This window comes from Manacus vitellinus, unplaced genomic scaffold (assembly GCF_001715985.3).
Source record: "Manacus vitellinus isolate BGI_N305 unplaced genomic scaffold, ASM171598v3 scaffold_41_pilon, whole genome shotgun sequence".
NCBI classification, from domain to species: Eukaryota; Metazoa; Chordata; class Aves; order Passeriformes; family Pipridae; genus Manacus; species Manacus vitellinus.
The window spans coordinates 5,868,879-5,886,922 of NW_021940545.1; the positions used below are offsets into that span (position 1 = coordinate 5,868,879).

The following is an 18,044-nucleotide window of genomic DNA, read 5'->3' on the forward strand; positions in this document are numbered from 1 at the left end:
TCCCCCCTTGTTCCAGGGGAACCCAGCGCTCCCAAGCTGGAAGGGCACATAGGAGAGGATGGGAACTCCATCAAGGTGAACGTCATCAAGCAGGACGACGGCGGCTCCCCCATCAGACACTACCTGATCAAGTACAAAGCTGTGAGTAGGACCCCCCCAGCCTGTCCCCTGCCCCCTGGGCAGCCACACAGCCCTAAAGCTGGGTCTGCTAGGCCAGGCCGGGCTGGGAATGGAATAGGGGTGCTCAATCAGGCCAGAGCTGTGTTAAGAGGTAAATCTCTGTCACTCAAATGATTTAAATTTGACATGCTAAGATAGGTAAGAACACTCTTAAAGTGCTTTGTGAGGTAGAGAAGCTGCAGCTTTTGCCCCCCTGAAAGTGGTCTAATGATGGGGCAAAGATGAGAGGAGGAAATGAGGGATTTTCTTTGGGTGTGGTAATTCAGGAAACAGGATTCTGGGCAGGAAAGAGGCTGTTTTGGTCTCTCTCATCCTCTCCACTTAGAGAGGAGGTTTTCACAGAGTAGTTGGGGTCAGAAGGGACCTCTGGAGTTTATCCAGTCCAAGGCAGGGTCACCTGGAGCAGGTGGCACAGGAACACATCCAGGTGGGTTTGGAATGTCTCCAAAGAGGGAGACTCCCCGCCCTCCCTGGGCAGCTCTTCCAGGCTCTGCCCCCCTCCAGGGGAAGAAGTTCTTCCTCGTGTTGAGGTGGAACTTGTGCTCTGGTTTATGGCCACTGGGCACCACTGGGAGGGGTCTGGAACCATCCTCTGAGCCCCCTGGGAGCTGTTTGAGTGGACTGATGGGACACAGATGTGATGCTCTGCCCTAACTGAGGGCACAGATGTGATGCTGTGCCATAGCTGAGGGACACAAATGTGATGCTGTGCCATAGCTGAGGGACACAAATGTGATGCTGTGCCATAGCTGAGGGACACAGATGTGATGCTGTGCCCTGGCTGAGGGACACAGATGTGATGCTCTGCCCTGGCTGAGGGACACAGATGTGATGCTCTGCCCTAACTGAGTGCTGCCTGCTGGTGCTGCAGCCTCCTGTCCCCATGCCCAGCCCCCTGAGAGCTGTGCAGGCTGGCTGCTGACCCGGGGCTGTGTCTCCCTGCCTGTCCCTGCCCTGCAGAAGCATTCCTCGGAGTGGAAGCCGGAGATCAGGCTCCCGTCGGGCAGCGACCACGTCATGCTCAAGTCCCTGGACTGGAACGCCGACTACGAGGTCTATGTGGTGGCAGAGAACCAGCAGGGCAAGTCCAAACCCGCCCACTACGCCTTCAGGACGTCTGCCCAGCCCACTGTCATCCCAGGTACGCCCGGCACAGCTTTTTGTTGTTTTCTGCTTCAATTAATGCACCGGTGCTGCCTCCTTTAATGTGCCTGAGTAACCCTGAGACTCGCTTGCTTCCAGCCCATCGATCACGGTTGGTTCCCCATCCAAAGCTCAGTTCTGGCCTGAGTGTACATACCTGTGCTCCGTGTTCCAGTATGTACAGCAGGGAGTGCTCCTGACAAACCCCTGCCTCACTGTTCCCAGGGAGGGCTGGCTTTCTGTGGCTCAGGATTTGCCAGATGAGACTTTCTCTGGGCTCAGAAAGTGCGGGGCCCGTTTTAAACTCTTTCTATCTGTGGGGCAATCTGCAATCACAACGCAGGTTTCCCCCCCAGATCTGCTCTGGGCTTGCTTTTACTGCTTGTTTGTCCATCCAGCTCAGCCTTTGGAGGAATAAAGGCATAAGGAGGTTTGCTAGTGGTTGGGAAAGGAGACAGTGAAAATCTCTTTATTAAATGAAATGGAGATCAAATGATCAAATTACAGTAATTTTCAAACAGCACCTGCTTAATGTTGGGGAGGGAATTCGGAAAAATCACTAAAACGAATTATTAGAATGCTGCTGGAAGCTCTTGTTTCAGACAGACTTTACTCATTAGTGTGCTTAAAAAGTGAGGTTTAAGGACAATTGCTGTGAAAACCAAGCAGAACTATCAGCTGGGCTGCAGGAACTGAGCAGTTTGCAAGGTGTGGAAAGGCCAGTCAGAATTTCTTCTCTACATGTGGACATCTAAAAAAAAAAAAATGGGTGGAAGAAACCCACACAAAGCAACCAAAACCTCAGGATGGAATTGCTGGGCTACCTGTACCTGAAAGTTGTGCTGGTTAAAGACAGGGCAGTTTTAAAGATCTCCTGAGTCAGGTCCTCACTGCACAGCCAGAGTTCCTGCCAGGGTTGGTGCTGACAGTCCACGCTGAGGGGAACGATTTGATTCCATTCTGTCTTCCAGATTAACTCAGTCTCGTGGTTTTCCTTCAGAACAACTGTTTTCTTTCCCTTGCCCTGAGAACTCAGCCCTTGCTCTGCCCCCTCCTTTGCCCCCTCCCTGCCTGGCTGAAGGGAACAGCTGAGACCTTGTGCAGTGTGGATGCTGAAGTCCCTGGTTGAGGCACAGGAGGATTTGTTAAGCATACAAATGAGTGACCCAGTTGGACAGTGTGTGTGGCAGGGAGGAGGAGGAGGGAAACAGGGCCAAAGAGAGGCTGGGGGGGCTGTTTGAACAAGGCTGGAGTTTTGGGTGGAAGAACCCTCAGTAACTCATTAAGCAACTTACTCTCTGATTCTCATTTTCAACAGCTCTAATACTGACTCCCCTCACCCATTTGAAGGACAACTGTGGCTGGTGTGGCAGCAGAGGGTGAGGGTGGTTTGGCAGAGGGTGCCCTGAGGTCAGTTCAGAGCTGAGCAGCCAAACCCCGAGGTTGGGACAGCAGTGAGTGGTTCCTTTGCCCTGGGATGTGTCTCCCCAGTTAAGTCACGAGCACTGATCAGTCTTTCTGTTCCACCACGGTCCTCTGTGTGCAGCCACTGCTGATTTCTTGTGCTGGTGTTTTATTTTAGCCTTTGTCACGTGCCCCATGGGACAGCAAAGCTCCTGGGACAGCTGGGAGGGGCCTCAGCAAAGTTTGGGAGTGCTGTTGGCTCTGGAGCACACAGGGATAGTCTGGGAGTGCTGTTGGCTCTGGAGCACAAAGGGATAAAGTCTGGGAGTGCTGTTGGCTCTGGAGCACACAGGGATAGTCTGGGAGTGCTGTTGGCTCTGGAGCACACAGGGATAAAGTCTGGGAGTGCTGTTGGCTCTGGAGCACACAGGGATGTGCTGTAGTCCAGGGCAATGGGAGGGGTAACGAGCTCAGATGCCACTGAGCCCTTTAAATCCAACAGTAACGTGGGCAGGGACCCTCTGAAAAACGGGCAGAAAAGCCCAGTTTGTTGTCAAAGGTGGAAGTTCTCTGTCCTCTCTGGAGTTCCCCCTCCCTTAGGCTGGTGTGGAGTGCAGGAGGAACCAGGATTCGAGGCTGCTGCTCAAATGTTGCACTTGGAAGTGTCAGAAGCACTTGGAAGAGCAGTTTTTGGGAGTGCAGATGTGCTGCAGGATTGCCCCAGCAGCTGGATGCAGCTGTTCCTCAGAAGGTGCTGGCAGAGCCCTGAGCAGTGACGTGCTCAGAGCTGGCTTTGGGGCTCTGTCTCTCGGGGTTTTTGCCATTTTGGCCTCGCAAGGTGTTTCCAGACCCTTTGGTTCCCTGAGCTGATCCCCAACCTAACAGCATGAAGGAGAATATTTTCAGGGAGCAGGTTTTCTGCTGGCTCTAGTGCCAGCCTGCAGCAGGGAAGGGGCTCTGGGTGTTCCTTCCCTTCCTCTTTTTGTTTTCCTGGCGTTTTGCTTTTACAGTTTGATTTCAAAAGGAGCCACACAGGGCAAGTCAGAGCCAGTGCCTCTCACATGGCTTTGGTAACAACAGCTGGGAGTTCCCTGCAGACCAGATGTGTGTTTATTTGTCATGGAGAGCCCTTTGTTACCATCCTCTGCACAGTGTGGCTGGAAGGAGAAGGGCACTGTTTTCAGTAATAACAATAACAGTAATTGCACTGGAGTGGTTCACAGGCAGCTGAAGGGAACAGTCAGGGTATTCCTGAGACCTTGGTGCTTCCTCAGGGTTTTAGTCACCTGGATATATCCAAGTCCAGGCTTTGGGGCAGGGCTTGGCCAGGCAGGTGGATTGTCTGCTCCACAAAAGCTTTTCTTCCCTTTATTTTGTCGGTGTAAAAGGCAGCGTTGTCCTTTCAAATACCAGATAACCACTTCCTTGTGTTTCTTGCTGAGCCTTCTGTTCCATCAGTCTTAATCTCATTTGCTTGCAAACCCCTCAGCCCTGCCTTGGACCCTGCTCTGCAGCTTTGGGCTTTGCTGAGCTTCTGCCCCAGCCCTTTTGTGGTGAATGTGCTGATCCTTGAACCCCTTGAGCCATTTTAATTTACGAAATTAAATAGACCTTGGATTCTTATGTTTTCTATATTTATGACCTAATTTTTTTTATCTATTTTTCTCTCTTTCTCTCTCTCTCTTTCTTTCTTTTTTTCTTCCTCCTCCTTTCTTCCCTCCCCTCTCCCTTTTTTTCCCCCCCCTTACCCTTTCCTATGTCTGTCGTCATACATGTCACCTTGGATCTCACGGGACACATCCACGCTTGCCACATGCACCAAATTTGTTTTTAAACAACCATATTTTCCCCTCCTGGGAACCATTGTCTGGCACCTGCAGCGACCTTGGGAAGTCCATCAACGTCGTCCTCCTTTGTTTCATTGCTTCTCTCTGCAGTGACTCTGCTTTTGCTCTGTTAGAAACTTAAAAAAGAAAACGAAATAAAGCAATATTTGCTTGAAAAGGTCCCACCAAGGTGTGAAAGCAGATAACTTTGCTTCAGAGGATCATGTCAGTTCAGAGAAAAAAAAAAAAAGAAACAAACACAGAACACTTTAAAAAAAAAATGTTTAATTTGAAAGAGTCAGTATTTTGTAACAAGGAAAAAAAGGTTTAAGCCGAGTTTTTTCTCTTTAACATTTTTTTTGGTTACTTGTAATGAATTTGCCCTTTTTAATGGATGTAAAGAAAGAATTTTTTTTGGTGTTGTTTGCTTGCTCTTTTCATCAAAGGAAGGTACAATGGTGAAAGCCTTTAAGATTCTGCTTTTTACTGATTTCTCTGCACATTTGGTGCTGACCATCACTGTCTTGTGCAAAAAGCTTTCTAAAGGCCCAGCCACGAGTCTGAACCTGCAGATTCTAAAGAGAAACAGAAGATTTGTCTGAGACCATCCTGCTGCTTGCCCGAGGGTCTCGGGGGGCTTTGGCTCGTGGACTCCCAGCTGTGGCCAGTGGAGGGTTCTCCTGATGTGCTGAGTAGGAACCTGTGGTGGGAATCACACTGAGGAAATTCTTGTTTCCATTCCCCCTGGCCCTGAAGCCCTGGGAGCACCCTGGCCCTGGGGTGCAGGCAGGGCTGGGCACGAGGCAGCCCCTGCCCCCCAGAGCTGCACTGGATGCTTGTCTAACACCTCCTGGTCCCCACTGCTGCATTGCCACCCTCACAGAGATCCCCTTCCTTGGCACTTTAACAGAAAAGCTTAGTTACCTGCCCAGCTAAATTATTATTATTATTATAACTACTGATCCTCCATACTATTGCTGGTTAACTGTGCATGTGACACTGCCAGGCAGGGTTATTAATCCACGGTGTGAACTGCTGCAACAGGAGCATCTTTGCTGCCAACTGCTGGGTGTTGCATTTCTGCATTTGAGCAAATTCCAGGTGACTTTTTTTCCTTTGCTCCTTACTTTTTAAAAAAAACCCCAAACACCACGTCCCGTTCCCCCCCCCCAAAAAAAAACCCACACCAAAAAATCCAACCCAACACCAAACCCAGTGCCCCTCATGAATTTTCTTGGTGATGGGAAATCCCTTTGGCTCTAATGCTCTTCTGTAAATGGGGTCTCTCCTTTCTGAGTGGGGCTGAGGTGGCCAGGGATGAAATTGTTGACTCAGTTGTTGAACTGTCTGTACAGAAAGTCTCAAATGCTCTTGGCTGGATGGGATTAATCTCTCTAACAGAATCCTTTTAGGGACAAACAAAACCCTGCCCGCAGTCGTTTTCTGCTCTGCACATAAATCTCTGCTGTGTTTATTCAGACCTTGTTCATCATGATTTGTGAACTGCTTTTCTACCTAAATTATAAATGAAAAACTTGGTGCAGGTGTTGCACATAAAAGCCTGTGGATTTCTCTCTTTTTTTTTTTTTTTAGAAAACCCTCATTTTCAGTGTTTTAGAGCGTAGAGAACGTGTGACATCTTCTGAGTTTACACCTTAGTGGTACTGAAAAGTAAATCACTGTGAAGTGATTACAGCAAAGTAATCATAATACTAAAAAGTGGTGTGATTTCCCCTGTAACTGAGCTAATCAAGGTCGTTTGTAGATCTGCTGTCAGCTCTTTGTGGGTCTCTCCTCCTCTGCAGAGGGAGGTTGTTAGCTGAGGCTGAGATGGATCTCACCCAAGTCACAGTTATTAAAATTACCTTGGATAGACTCTAACTGGACAGTGTGGTGTGGAGAGAGCAGCTCTGGGGAGGTTGTTCTGGCCAAGGAGAGGTGCCTTGGGCAGGGGGGTTTGAGGGGCTCCTCTGCCAGACAGGCAGGTGAGAGAGCATTTATGTGGCTGAAGTTACTTAGGATTAATCTCCTATTCAACAGCAAACAGGAGTCTGGGCAGCATGGAATATATGCAGGAAGGGCTTCTTTCTCTTGCAGACCTGAGGGTTTGGGTGACCTGCTGGTGGCCTGGAGGGGCTGCAGGGAAGGTGCAGAGAGACAGGAGTGGCAGAGCCCAGGGAATGGCTGCCCTCTGCCAGAGGGCAGAGTTGGTGGGATGTTGGGGAGGAATAGGAATTCCTGGCTAGAGGGTGGGAGGCCCTGGCACAGGTTGCCCAGAGGGGCTGTGGCTGTATCTGGATCCCTGGAAGTGTCCAAGGCCAGGCTGGAACAACCTGGGCTGGTAGAAGGTTTGAGGGCAGGAGGCTGTAAAACCCATCACCCCTCCTTCCAGGGACACTCAGATCAAAGCTGTTGGCATCCACTGAGAACAAAGAGCTTCTCTCCTGGGTTATGGGGGTATTTTTGGGTGGGTTTTTTTTTTCTGATGCATGAAATGAATTTTTATTTGTTTTGTTTGTACTCCTTTCTCTTGCCAAATACTGTGGGACTTCTGAAATGCCTGGAATCATACCTGCTCCTCTCCATCCCTTTCTGTCTCCTTGTCTGCCTGTGCCTGAACATTCCCTAGCTGAGACCCCACTAGGAAGACACAGCTGAGCTCTCTCTGGCAGTGTCTGTAAAGCTGAGCTGCAGAAAGGAAAATCCGTGGGTCATTTTGTTGTACACTGTAAAATGAGGGTGTTAGAAAAGTCAGTCTTGCAGGAAGCTCATTTTCCATTGGAAAAAAAAAATTAATTTGTAATTAATAAATTCTTCACTTCTTTAGAATTAAGGACTCCAGAAGTTTTTTAATGTTTTGTGTTTCCTTATTTAACTTGTGGAAATGTTATTCCTCTTAGTCCTGAGAATAGCAAAAGGGGATTAATGGAAAGGTTGAATGTGCTCTGGATCAGGTCAGAAATGTCCAACATCTATTTATTACATGTCCTCTCATACACAGTGTGAGCAGCTGGTGCTCAACAGTGACTATTTATTTATACATTTCTTTTCTACACAGAATTGTTTTAGACCCCAACAAACTCTTTAGGGATGTCTAAATATTAGTTTCCTGAAATAAAACCTAAATTCTGCTACAGAATGGAGTCAATAGTTCCTAGAAGCATTTGTAGATCAATTTAATTTAATCAGATGTGACAGTCTGTGAAAATGAATAACACACCACATGCTTTCTGCATTTTATAGCAACAGCAAAATTCCTTTGCAAAATCTATACAGGAAAAAGAAATGCAGCACCAACAGCCTCCAAGTTCAAGGGGTCATGGAGGATTCTTAAATTATTCTTCCTTACTGCTGGTCTCTGAAGGATTTGGAATATCAATTCATGTCATGAATTAGAATTTATGATACTCAGCCAGCAGAAGAGGTTTGGAAGTTCCTGTAAATTGCAGGGCTTTCTTACTAGCCCAGAAGAAACCAAATTGCAGGCGATTACCTGGCCCAGTTTGATTGTCTGCAGTGCAAAATGTAAGAACAGCACAGAACCAAGGGTGTTCCCTGCAGGTTTGCCCCAGATCTCCCCACCCCGGGGGCAGAGGGGCACAGAATGGGCTGGAAGGGAGGGGGAGACCAGGAGGGGGGGCTTGTGCCTGCTCAGGAGCTCTGCTTTGGGTGTTCAGAGGGAACAGGGTCGTTTTGGGGCCGTCAGAGCAGGAATGGGGGCTCTGGGGATGGTGGAGCCTGGTGGGGTTTGGACCCTTGTGCAGAGGGTTCAGGGTTCCAGGGCACTGACTCTGCTCCAGGTGACAGCACAGCCACTGTGACCTGGGAGCTCTTGGCAGTTTTGGGGATACAATTCCATGCATTATTCCTGGGCTGAGCTCCCCCACCCTCTGTTTCCAGCTTTAGAACCTTGTCTCTTCACTCCAATGAAGATATTTGATTTATTCCACGTCCTGTTCTGCTGCAGGTGGGGCTGCAGTGACCTCAGCCAGCCCTTTCTGAAGTCACACTGGCTGAGTTTCCAAGAATTGATCATTTTAATTCTTTCCCCACGACTGTGATGTTTCCCTGATTCATCTGTGAGTCACAGACAAGGTGTGGGCAATGCACAAAAACTGCAGGGCTCTCGAGGTGGTTTGTGCCACAGATAATTCCTGCCTTTGAGGGGCCTTTGGCTGATGCTGGCAGGTCTTGGCAGGGAGAGGAAGCAAAGAGCAGGACTCTGTTTGAATGGAATTTTCCAGGAGGTGTTTTCTAGCACATGGAAGTCCCAGGATGAAATATTTTTGTGACATCCAACTGTAAAACGTGGTAGAAATTACTAGAATTGCATCTTAATTGAAAGAAAAACCAGAATACTCCTCTGAGTGATGACAACTATGATGCTCTTGCCTGTCTCAGGAATCATCAGCTCTGTCAGAGGCACAAGCCTTTGCTGAGGGCACAGTCCTGTCCTGGGAGGTAAATTATGTGATGGCTGAGACCAACCAGCAGGTTTGGAGTGGTTTGGTACCTCTAAATAAGTGTTGAACTGTATGAGCCACCAACCAAATGCTCTGCCTGCAGATGGGCAGCTTGGCAGGAGTTGTTCTGAACAGAACAAGGGGAACACAAAGCACCTGGTGCTCAGGGGGTGATAGAAGGAGCCTGCAAAGCTGCAGCTGTGCCTGCTGGTTTGGACAGGACTCACTGGTGTGTTTATCCCCTCCCTGTCTCTAAGGAAAGGCTCAGCAGTTTAGAAGTAGGAAGTTAAACTCCACTTGCCCTGGAGTTAGTGCTGTGTGGGCAATCCCATATAGAGCATTTCCTGGGCCTCCATCCCCACCTCTCACCCACTGTCCCTCTCTCTCCTGGAAAAGGCAAGGTATTGTTTTCTGTTCTGCAGCTGGGGAGAGGTGGTGGAGATGGGCTGTGGAGGAGCAGGGAGTGCTGGGGCCAGGGCAGCCCCAGCAGAGTGGCAGAGCTGCTTCTCTTTGCCTCCTGCTTCCTCAGAAGGCTCTTGGGCTGTGTGTCCCTCAGCCAGAACACTCCTGAGCACTCCCTGTGAGCTCAGCTGCCTCTGGATAAGCCATGGACAGTTCACCCCTCCCCAGGTCTGCACAGCTGGGTCTTCCCTAAGCTGCAGGAAGGGGTTTAACTCCTTCCAGTTCCACCACATTAAGGGGCTCACCGACACTGAGGCCCCGCAGGTATCACCCAGTGGTTTGTGTCCCACCTGGGCAAGTCCTGCTGCAGAGTCTGGGCTTTACTTCCACTGGTTTTTGGGCCAGGTTGGCAGTGCCAAAGCCACTCTGGACCCCAGACACAACCTCTTGAGGAGGTGGTGGAAGGAAGCTGGAGCCCTTCAGTGTCCCAGCTGGGTGTGTGCCATGGCAGAAGAGGCTTCTGCTGTTTGCTTTCCAGGCTTTACCCCAACAGAGATGGGCAAAGCCCTGTCAGGACCACGGGAATCCATCTTTTGAGGTTGTCCTGCATAGGATAAAGCCCAGGTTATAACACAAGGCTGCTAGAGAGAGGGTGAACCTTCTGAAAGCCTCCTGTGCCTGTCACCTTAAGTGCAGCCCAAATCAAGCCCTGACTCACCTTTTAACCACGGTGCCTTCTCTTCTTCTCTCTTTGGTCCCTGAAGCCAGCACCAGCCCCACGGCAGGCCTGGGCACTGCTGCCATCATTGGCATCCTGGTCGTGGTGTTCGTGGCACTGCTGGTGGCCGTGGACGTCACCTGCTACTTCCTCAACAAGTGTGGGCTCCTCATGTGCATCGCGGTCAACATGTGCGGCAAATCCGGCCCCGGGGCCAAGGGCAAGGACATGGAGGAGGGAAAAGCTGCCTTCTCGTGAGTACTGCCCCTGCCCCTGTCCCCCTTCTCGTGAGCACTGCCACTGCTCCTGTTCCCTTTCTTGTGAGTACTGCCACTGCTCCCATTCCCCTTCTCGTGAGTACTCCTGTCCCCAGCAGCCGCGGGAGGAGGAGCTGTCCCGGCGGGCCGGGGGTTCCTCAGCTCTGATGGGAGGGTGCTGGGGAGGTCTGGGGTTCTCTGTGCTTCCAGGAAGGTGTTTCTGCAGTTGTTGCCCTGGTTTTGTCTCGTTCCTGTTGGTGGCCATCGGACAGGTGGCCCAGTGGACATCCCAGTGCCGGACGTGCCGCTGGAGTTCTGTGCCGTGGGGAAGGAGAAGTGACCCCAAGGAGTGCCCCGTGTTTAGCCCAGGGTGTCTGTCACTCACTGGGGGCGTTCACAGCGTGTCTTTGCAGGAGGATTCCTGTGAGTGGGCTCCAACCTCGGTGCAATTCCTTCCCTGCAGGAAAGATGAGTCCAAGGAGCCCATCGTGGAGGTGCGGACGGAGGAGGAGCGGACCCCCAACCACGACGGGGGCAAACACACGGAGCCCAACGAGACCACCCCGCTGACAGAGCCAGAGTATGTTGGCATTAGCCAGTCCTAGCACAGGGGCACTGCAGTGCCCTCAGCTGCCCCCATCTCACGATCAAGGTCTCCCGTGAGCACAACTTAGGGCAGGAAGAGAGGAAGAAAGGTAAAACCTCCACCTGCCGTTGGTGACGTGCCAGTGAGGAAGTGCCTCCTCTCAAGATTCAGTGACTCCTATTCCCAGCACTGGAATGGAGCAGAGTGTCCTCAAAGGCCTGTCTGTGCCAGCCCTGCCCGGTGTGGAGATCAAAGACCTGCCCAGGTTCACTGCAGAGGATCCAGAGCAGAGTCAGCCCCGGCTGGCAGCGAGGGCTGTGTGAGCCGTGCCCAGCAGTGCTGGAGGAGAGCCTGAACCCCCTGAGAGCACCCCCTGAGAGCAGCAGAGGAGCTGGGCTCTGCTGTGGAGGAGGCAGAGCAAGTCTGAGTGTTCTGAGAGAGGGCTGAGAGCTCCGTGTGAGCTTTGTTCACATCAGGGAACTGAACTGGGCCCTGAGTCTGCATCACGTGTGCGTGTGAGAAAAAGAAATGTGTTCTGTGTGGCTGGATGGCCTTGCAGACCTTCAGGCCAGCCTGCAGCTAAAAGGACAGGGCAAGGTGAGGGGTCCTGCACTGGGACCGTGCTGTGTGGTGACAGCTGGCACAGGGCTGCAGGCTCAGGGCATTGGCAGAAAGCTTCCCTGGGAGCTCAGGGGGAAGCACTGAGAGCAAAGTTAGGCTGAGGGAGAAGAGTCTTTGCAAGTTGGCAGGTTTCCTTTTGCCTCAGACCTGAACCAAAACTCTCTGTGAACAAGCCATTCCTGCAGGTCACATCCTCTTTGCCTTTTTTCTCTCCTAGTTATCCTCACTCTTCCCTCGCTCCCTTTGCATGTTTGACCTCTGAAAGTCTCTGCTCCTCCTGAGTCCCTCTCCGTGTTGTGTGTGTGTGTGTGTTGTAACCAGCTGGTGCTGCTCCACCTCCTCACTCTCCCTCTCTGCCCCCCCTTTCCCTGCTGTCGTTTCGGGGCTTCATTGTCTCTATTTCTCTTCTGCCCCTGTCCCCCCCGCAGGCACCCCGCTGACACCGCAGCCACCGTGGAGGACATGCTGCCTTCTGTCACCACGGGCACCACTAACTCTGACACTATCACTGAAACCTTTGCCACTGCTCAGAACAGCCCCACCAGCGAGAGCACCACGCTGACCTCCAGCATTGCCCCTCCGGCCGCGGCCGCCCCCGACTCCAACGCCGCGTCGCCCGGCCAGGCCACCCCGGCCAAAGGGGCGGCCGCCACCTCGGTGTCGTCACCGCCACCCTCCTCCACCCCCAAAGTGGCCCCTCTCGTTGACCTCAGCGACACCCCGAGCTCTGCTCCGGCCACTAACAGTTTGTCTTCAAGTGTCCTGTCGGGGCAGGGCGCGGTGCTCAGCCCCAGCGCCGCCGCCGAGGCCTCCAAAGCGGCAGCTGGGAACAAGCCGGCTGCCCCCGGCCCCGCGAACCTCACGAGCCCTGCAGCTCCAGCAGAGCCCAAGCAGGAGGCCTCCAGCACCAAGAGCCCCGAGAAGGAGCCTGTGCAGCCCAGCACAGTGAAGAGTCCGACGGAGACGCCCAAGAACCCGAGCAACGTGAAGAGCGAGGCTGCCTCGGGCAGCACCGCCAACCCCTCCCAGAACGAGGACTTAAAAATGGACGAAGGGACCTTCAAGACACCAGACATTGATCTTGCAAAGGATGTTTTTGCAGCTCTTGGCACTGCTCCTGCCAGTGTGGCTGGGGGGCAAGCTCACGAGCCTGCTCCTTCCACTGCAGACAGCTCTGTACCCGCTGCGCCTGCAAAGACCGAGTACGGCTGCCTTTACTCTTGTGTTGGTTGTGTGCTGTGTCTCTTGTGCCCTGGTGCTCGTGCTGTGTCCTTGTTGGGTGTTCTCTTAACTAATCTCACCGTTTCCTTAGCGAACTAACTCACCACTGAACCGACAGGGCTTGGCTTGAAAGGTCCAGGAGGAAAGCCAGGAGTAGGCTGTGCCAGGGAAGCAGAGAAAAGAAACCTGGGAATTCATTGGGAATGTGTTATTCCTCAGACTTTTATGCAGCTTTGTCTATCTTGGGTTATTCTTTTGTGGAAGAGAGCAGAAATAGTTCAGTTTGGTGCAGAGGAAGAGCTGAGTTCCTGCAGGTCAATGAGCACAACCACCCAAATTCCATTTCCTGAGAGATGAGTGGAAATTCAAAACACACTCAGTGTAAGGCTGGGCAGAAAAATTAGTGCCACGTGGAACCGTGAAAGCCAGGAACCTCTGGAGCTGTCCCTAAGCTGGCAGAAGGATGAGGCAGTGTGGTGCTGTCTGAGAGGGGAGCAGTGGGGTCAGGATAACCTGGCAGAGTGTTGGATTAGGGATGAGTCTCCACCAGCTGTACCAGGTCTCCTTTCTACCCAGCTGATTTATTCTGAGAGCAGCAGCACGTCCCCAGGCAGGGCCACCCCAGGGCCCTTTGGAGCCTTGTGCCATCTGGAGAGGATCCACATCCCTCAGCTGAGAGGAACCTGCACCTTGTGTTTGGCAGGAGAGTGGAAAGAGCAGGAGAAGCTCCCCTGGGTGGCTGGGGGAGGGTGCCCAGCTGTGGGGCAGGGGTTGGACAGGAGCACTCGTGCTGTGCTGGGCTGTCAGCTGCTGGCAGAGCCTGTGGAGATGGGCACCTCCCTTCCACCTGGGAAAATTCCCATCTTCCGTGTTTCACTTCCTGCAACGTGCTGGGAAATTCTGGGACTGGCTTCCTGTAGGAAAAAAAAGGCTTTTCTGCTAAAAACACAGCCTGTTTGACCAGGGCACTGGGGTGGTGAAGTGGAATTCCTTGGCAACCAGGCGAGTTTCCCTGGGGCTCCTCTTTGCCCACCTCGAGCCCCTGCAGCTGCACCCTCGTCCTGCCTCGTGTTAGCCCAGGGCAGGAGGAGCAAAAAAGATGAATCCAGAGCGAAGTGAAGCTGGGCTGGGGGGGGACTGAGTTTGGTTTTACTTCTCCCTGCATCAGGAAATGCTCCTTTTGCTCTGCCAAAGCGAGGCGTGGGCTCCAGAAAGATATTCGTTCCTTATCAGTCACTCAGCCTGCCTTTCTGTGCCTCTAAACTGTGCCGTTTTGGTGATTGTTCCCCAGGAAAATCCCAGTAGAAGACAAATCCGAAGTGCAGGTGACAGACAGGAAGACCCCTCCAGCAGAAGTGAAGACGGTCCCCAACGAAGCCACACAAACAAATGAGAACGAGAGCAAAGCATGATCAGCACCGGGGAGACAACGAGAGAGCATTGAAATCACAGCCCACACACCCATCTCATTCCTCTAGTGTCTGTTGCCTTTTTTAAACAAACAAACAAACCAGAAAATGCATAAACGGGGGGAGGGGGGAATGTCTACTTTTGTTTTCTTTTATTTTCTTCTCTTCTCCTTTTTTTTTTTTATTTTCTTTTTTTTTTTATTTGTTTGTTTTACTATTTCTAGAAAGATTCTATTCGTTGTGCACTTGCTTTTAAAAAGTAATACATGTTAAAAACAGGGTTAAACCCGTAACCAAATCAGGGCTTGGCTGACCCTGGGTATATTCAGAGAAGCAAAAGTTGCAATACTGTTTGCAATGTGGTTGGGAAGCTCAGAATCAACTAGTCCTAGACAAAAAAGAAAAAAAAAAAACACAAAAAAAGACAAAAAAAATAATCAAAGAGACCCTGTTGTTTCCTTTGTTAGTATAGCAGATATAACCACTGTGCTGCTGGGCACGGCTGGTACTTAAAGAACAAAGTCCACAATTTATTTTTATACTTTTCAGTCGAGTTTGAAATATGTAAAGCCTCATAAATAAGTTATAATTTCTGTTCACCTTGTATTTGTTCAGTATGCAAAGTGTCTCGAGCCCTTTGTGACTGAATTCTGTTTGCCACGTTAGACATTTATTTGGGGTTTATTATTGTCTTATTTTTTAGGAAGAATGCCAAAATTGCAGCTTCGGGGGATGTATTTCAATTTGCAGTATTCAGACTCTACATTTCTTTAAATTTTATGTTAATTTTTTTTTTTTTTGCCAACTTTTGTTCTTTCCAGTGTTTACAATTGACAGATATTTTTTTAACTTTTGTTGTGTTTAAATGGATGTGTAAAATAGCTGCCTTTTTTTTTTTTTTCTTTTTTTTTTTGTTTGGAAGTCAATCCAGTCTCTAGACTCTAGGGTAGCAGCATGCTTGCTTTGCAAAGGGAGACATTTTCAAACATGGATGTTTACAGTAGTTGTTTCCCCTTTATCTTTTCTTAATTATTGTTATTATTATTATTATTGTTATTATTATTATTATTATTTCTTACTGGAGTAAGAAGAAAAGCGATGCTGGGGTTTGGTTTGGGATTTTTTTGGGGGGGTGGGGGGTATTCAAACCACTTGTCACCAATCAAGGTCTTTATCCAGCAATCCACATAAACCCTGGCTCTCCTTGGAATGGGGGAATTGCTGGAGAAAGTCCTTCTATTCTTAAATTTAGTTGAAGTCCCTTGCTGGACCTGGGCCTGACTGCATAAGAGAAATATCATCTCTGCTTTTTTAGGACATTCTCCCCTTTCCTTCATGGAACCCTCCCAGAGCTCTGAGGAGCAGAAGGGAGATTGTACAGTTGGGGCTGGTCTGGGCTCAGATGTTTGACTGCATCAGTTCCCCCTTATTTTGATGCCAGTAAATCCCAGGGTCAGTAAATCCCACGTCCTGTGGCCCTGGAAAGCACATTTCAAAGCAAAGACTCTTAGCCCAAAGGTGCTGGGCAGGTGCCAGACCCCTCCTGCGGGTGGGGCTGGACCAGCTGATCCCTGTAGGTCCCTTCCAGGTGCCCCTCCCTGTCCTGTCCCGTCCCCCTGTGTGTGCTGAGTCTGTGCTCTGCAGAACCAAAAACCCGAAATCAGGAGCAAGTGCTTGGAAATCAGTGCCAGGGGTGCCAGGGGTGCCCCCTGGCATCGTGTCTTAGGAGCTGGGAAAGGGGGTGACGTAGCAGCTGTGTTAAAATCATGGAAGGGGGCAGCTGATAATGGCATTTCTCATCAGGAATCATGGAGTAACGCTGAGATTTGGGGGTGAAAAGGAGCTTTGAGCAGAAGGGAGGCAGAGGCGTGTAGGGAGAGACCAGCCCATTGTATAGAGATGTTCCTTCTGTTGGGGTTTTGGGGTTTTTTTTCTCCTCCTCTTTTTTTTTTTTTTTTCCTGTTTTTGTTTCTTTTGTTTTCTTTTTTTATTCTACTTTAGATCTGCAAGCTTGTGCACTGTGGGTGCGTGACTATTTTAGTGTGAACCGTGTTTTTTGTCATAGTATTGAAATAATAAAAAAGCTTCAACATAGTTTGGATGTGGAAGGTGTAGCGCTAGTTCAGATTTGAAGAAAAAAAAATATTCAGGAATTCAAACAAACAAACGAAAAGAGAACAACTCTTACAAAGAACAGAAGCCTTTAAATGAGAAAACCAACCCGAGCTGAGTGTGGTTCTGTGGTGAGGAGCAGGAGGATGAGGGGGGTTTGGAGGCCGCAGTTGGCTCAGGTCAGTGGAGCCACTTCCATCCGTGTGTCCTTGGAAGGAGTGCAGTCTGTTCCAGCAGCATCACATCACTTCCAACTGTGGGAAATAATGGTCTTGTCATTTGCTAGGTGTGGGGTTTTTTGCATTTTTTCCTCAGCTCCTGGGATGCCCGTGGGGGATGGCTGGAGGTGCAGGACCCATCCCGGTGGGATCTCGGGGCAGGACGGGGCCTCACCCCAAAGCCCTGCAGCAGATCCTGCCCTTGCATGACCCATCACAGCAGTGTCGGTGTAACTGGGGGGAAGTTTGGCTCACAGTCCTTAGGATTGCTTTGTTTTCCCGAGAAACCCATCGGTCAGAGGCAGCACAAGGAGCTCCCGGGGTGTGTCTGCACCGGGGAGCTTTGGGGCAGCAGTGGGTGCTTCTGTCCCTGGGGTGAGCTCAGTTTGTCACATCAGTGGTACCTCCATCCCTGGGGTGAGCTCAGTTGGTCAGATCAGTGGTACCTCCATTGCTCTGGGTGAGCTCAGTTGGTCAGATCAGTGGTACCTCCATCCCTGGGGTGAGCTCAGTTGGTCAGATCAGTGGTACCTCTGTCCCTGGGGTGAGCTCAGTTGGTCAGATCAGTGGTACCTCTGTCCCTGGGGTGAGCTCAGTTGGTCAGATCAGTGGTACCTCCATCCCTGGGGTGAGCTCAGTTGGTCAGATCAGTGGTACCTCCATCCCTGGGGTGAGCTCAGTTTGTCACATCAGTGGTACCTCTGTCCCTGGGGTGAGCTCAGTTTGTCACATCAGTGGTACCTCCATTGCTCTGGGTGAGCTCAGTTGGTCAGATCAGTGGTACCTCCATTGCTCTGGGTGAGCTCAGTTTGTCACATCAGTGGTACCTCCATCCCTGGGGTGAGCTCAGTTTGTCACATCAGTGGTACCTCTGTCCCTGGGGTGAGCTCAGTTGGTCAGATCAGTGGTACCTCTGTCCCTGGGGTGAGCTCAGTTGGTCAGATCAGTGGTACCTCTGTCCCTGGGGTGAGCTCAGTCTGTCAGATTTCTGCAGTTTTGGCTGGTTTTGTCATCTGTGTGTTGGACCTCCCCAGTTCTAACCCCTGAGAGCTGAGCTGCCCAGTGCCAACCATCAGCCCCTGTCGGGTGAAAAGGGGGAACTTCCCCCTGGATTGGCCTTTCCACTGGAAAAGGGGCCCACCCAGAGCCCAGCCCAGCACCCACACTGACAGAGGGTCTGGGGTTGGAACTGGGGCAGCTTTAAGGTCCCTTCCAACCCAAACCATTCCATGGGTGGAGTGAGCACCACTCCAAGCAGGAGTGGAACCCTGTGAGCTCCTTCTTCACGTTCTCACAACTCCTCCCAGTCCTTGCAGTGCTTTGACACTCGCCCTTATTGGGGGGTCATTTATTTAATGTACAAGTTGCCCGTTCCCAGGGCAGCCCAGGCTTCCCTGCTCTGAGTTCCACCTCTGAGGAGGTGCCAGCCCAGCCCCTGGGCACTGTGTGTGTTGGTGTGTGTGCCCATCCCCAGCCAGGGGCCC

The 18,044-nt window shown here is 51.0% G+C and overlaps 1 protein-coding gene across 1 annotated transcript in view; it reads left to right on the forward strand.

Annotated features, from left to right (window-relative positions):
* NCAM1 (neural cell adhesion molecule 1) overlaps positions 1-14,233 on the forward strand; it is a 59,469-nt gene extending 45,236 nt beyond the window's left edge. Inside the window, exons 17-22 of the mRNA XM_018078581.2 lie at positions 17-141; positions 1,141-1,321; positions 10,183-10,390; positions 10,857-10,973; positions 12,029-12,802; positions 14,113-14,233. Of these exons, the coding sequence (XP_017934070.1) occupies positions 17-141; positions 1,141-1,321; positions 10,183-10,390; positions 10,857-10,973; positions 12,029-12,802; positions 14,113-14,233 (1,526 nt within the window). The remainder of the gene's footprint in view (positions 1-16; positions 142-1,140; positions 1,322-10,182; positions 10,391-10,856; positions 10,974-12,028; positions 12,803-14,112) is intronic.
* Positions 14,234-18,044: the final 3,811 nt, after the last annotated feature.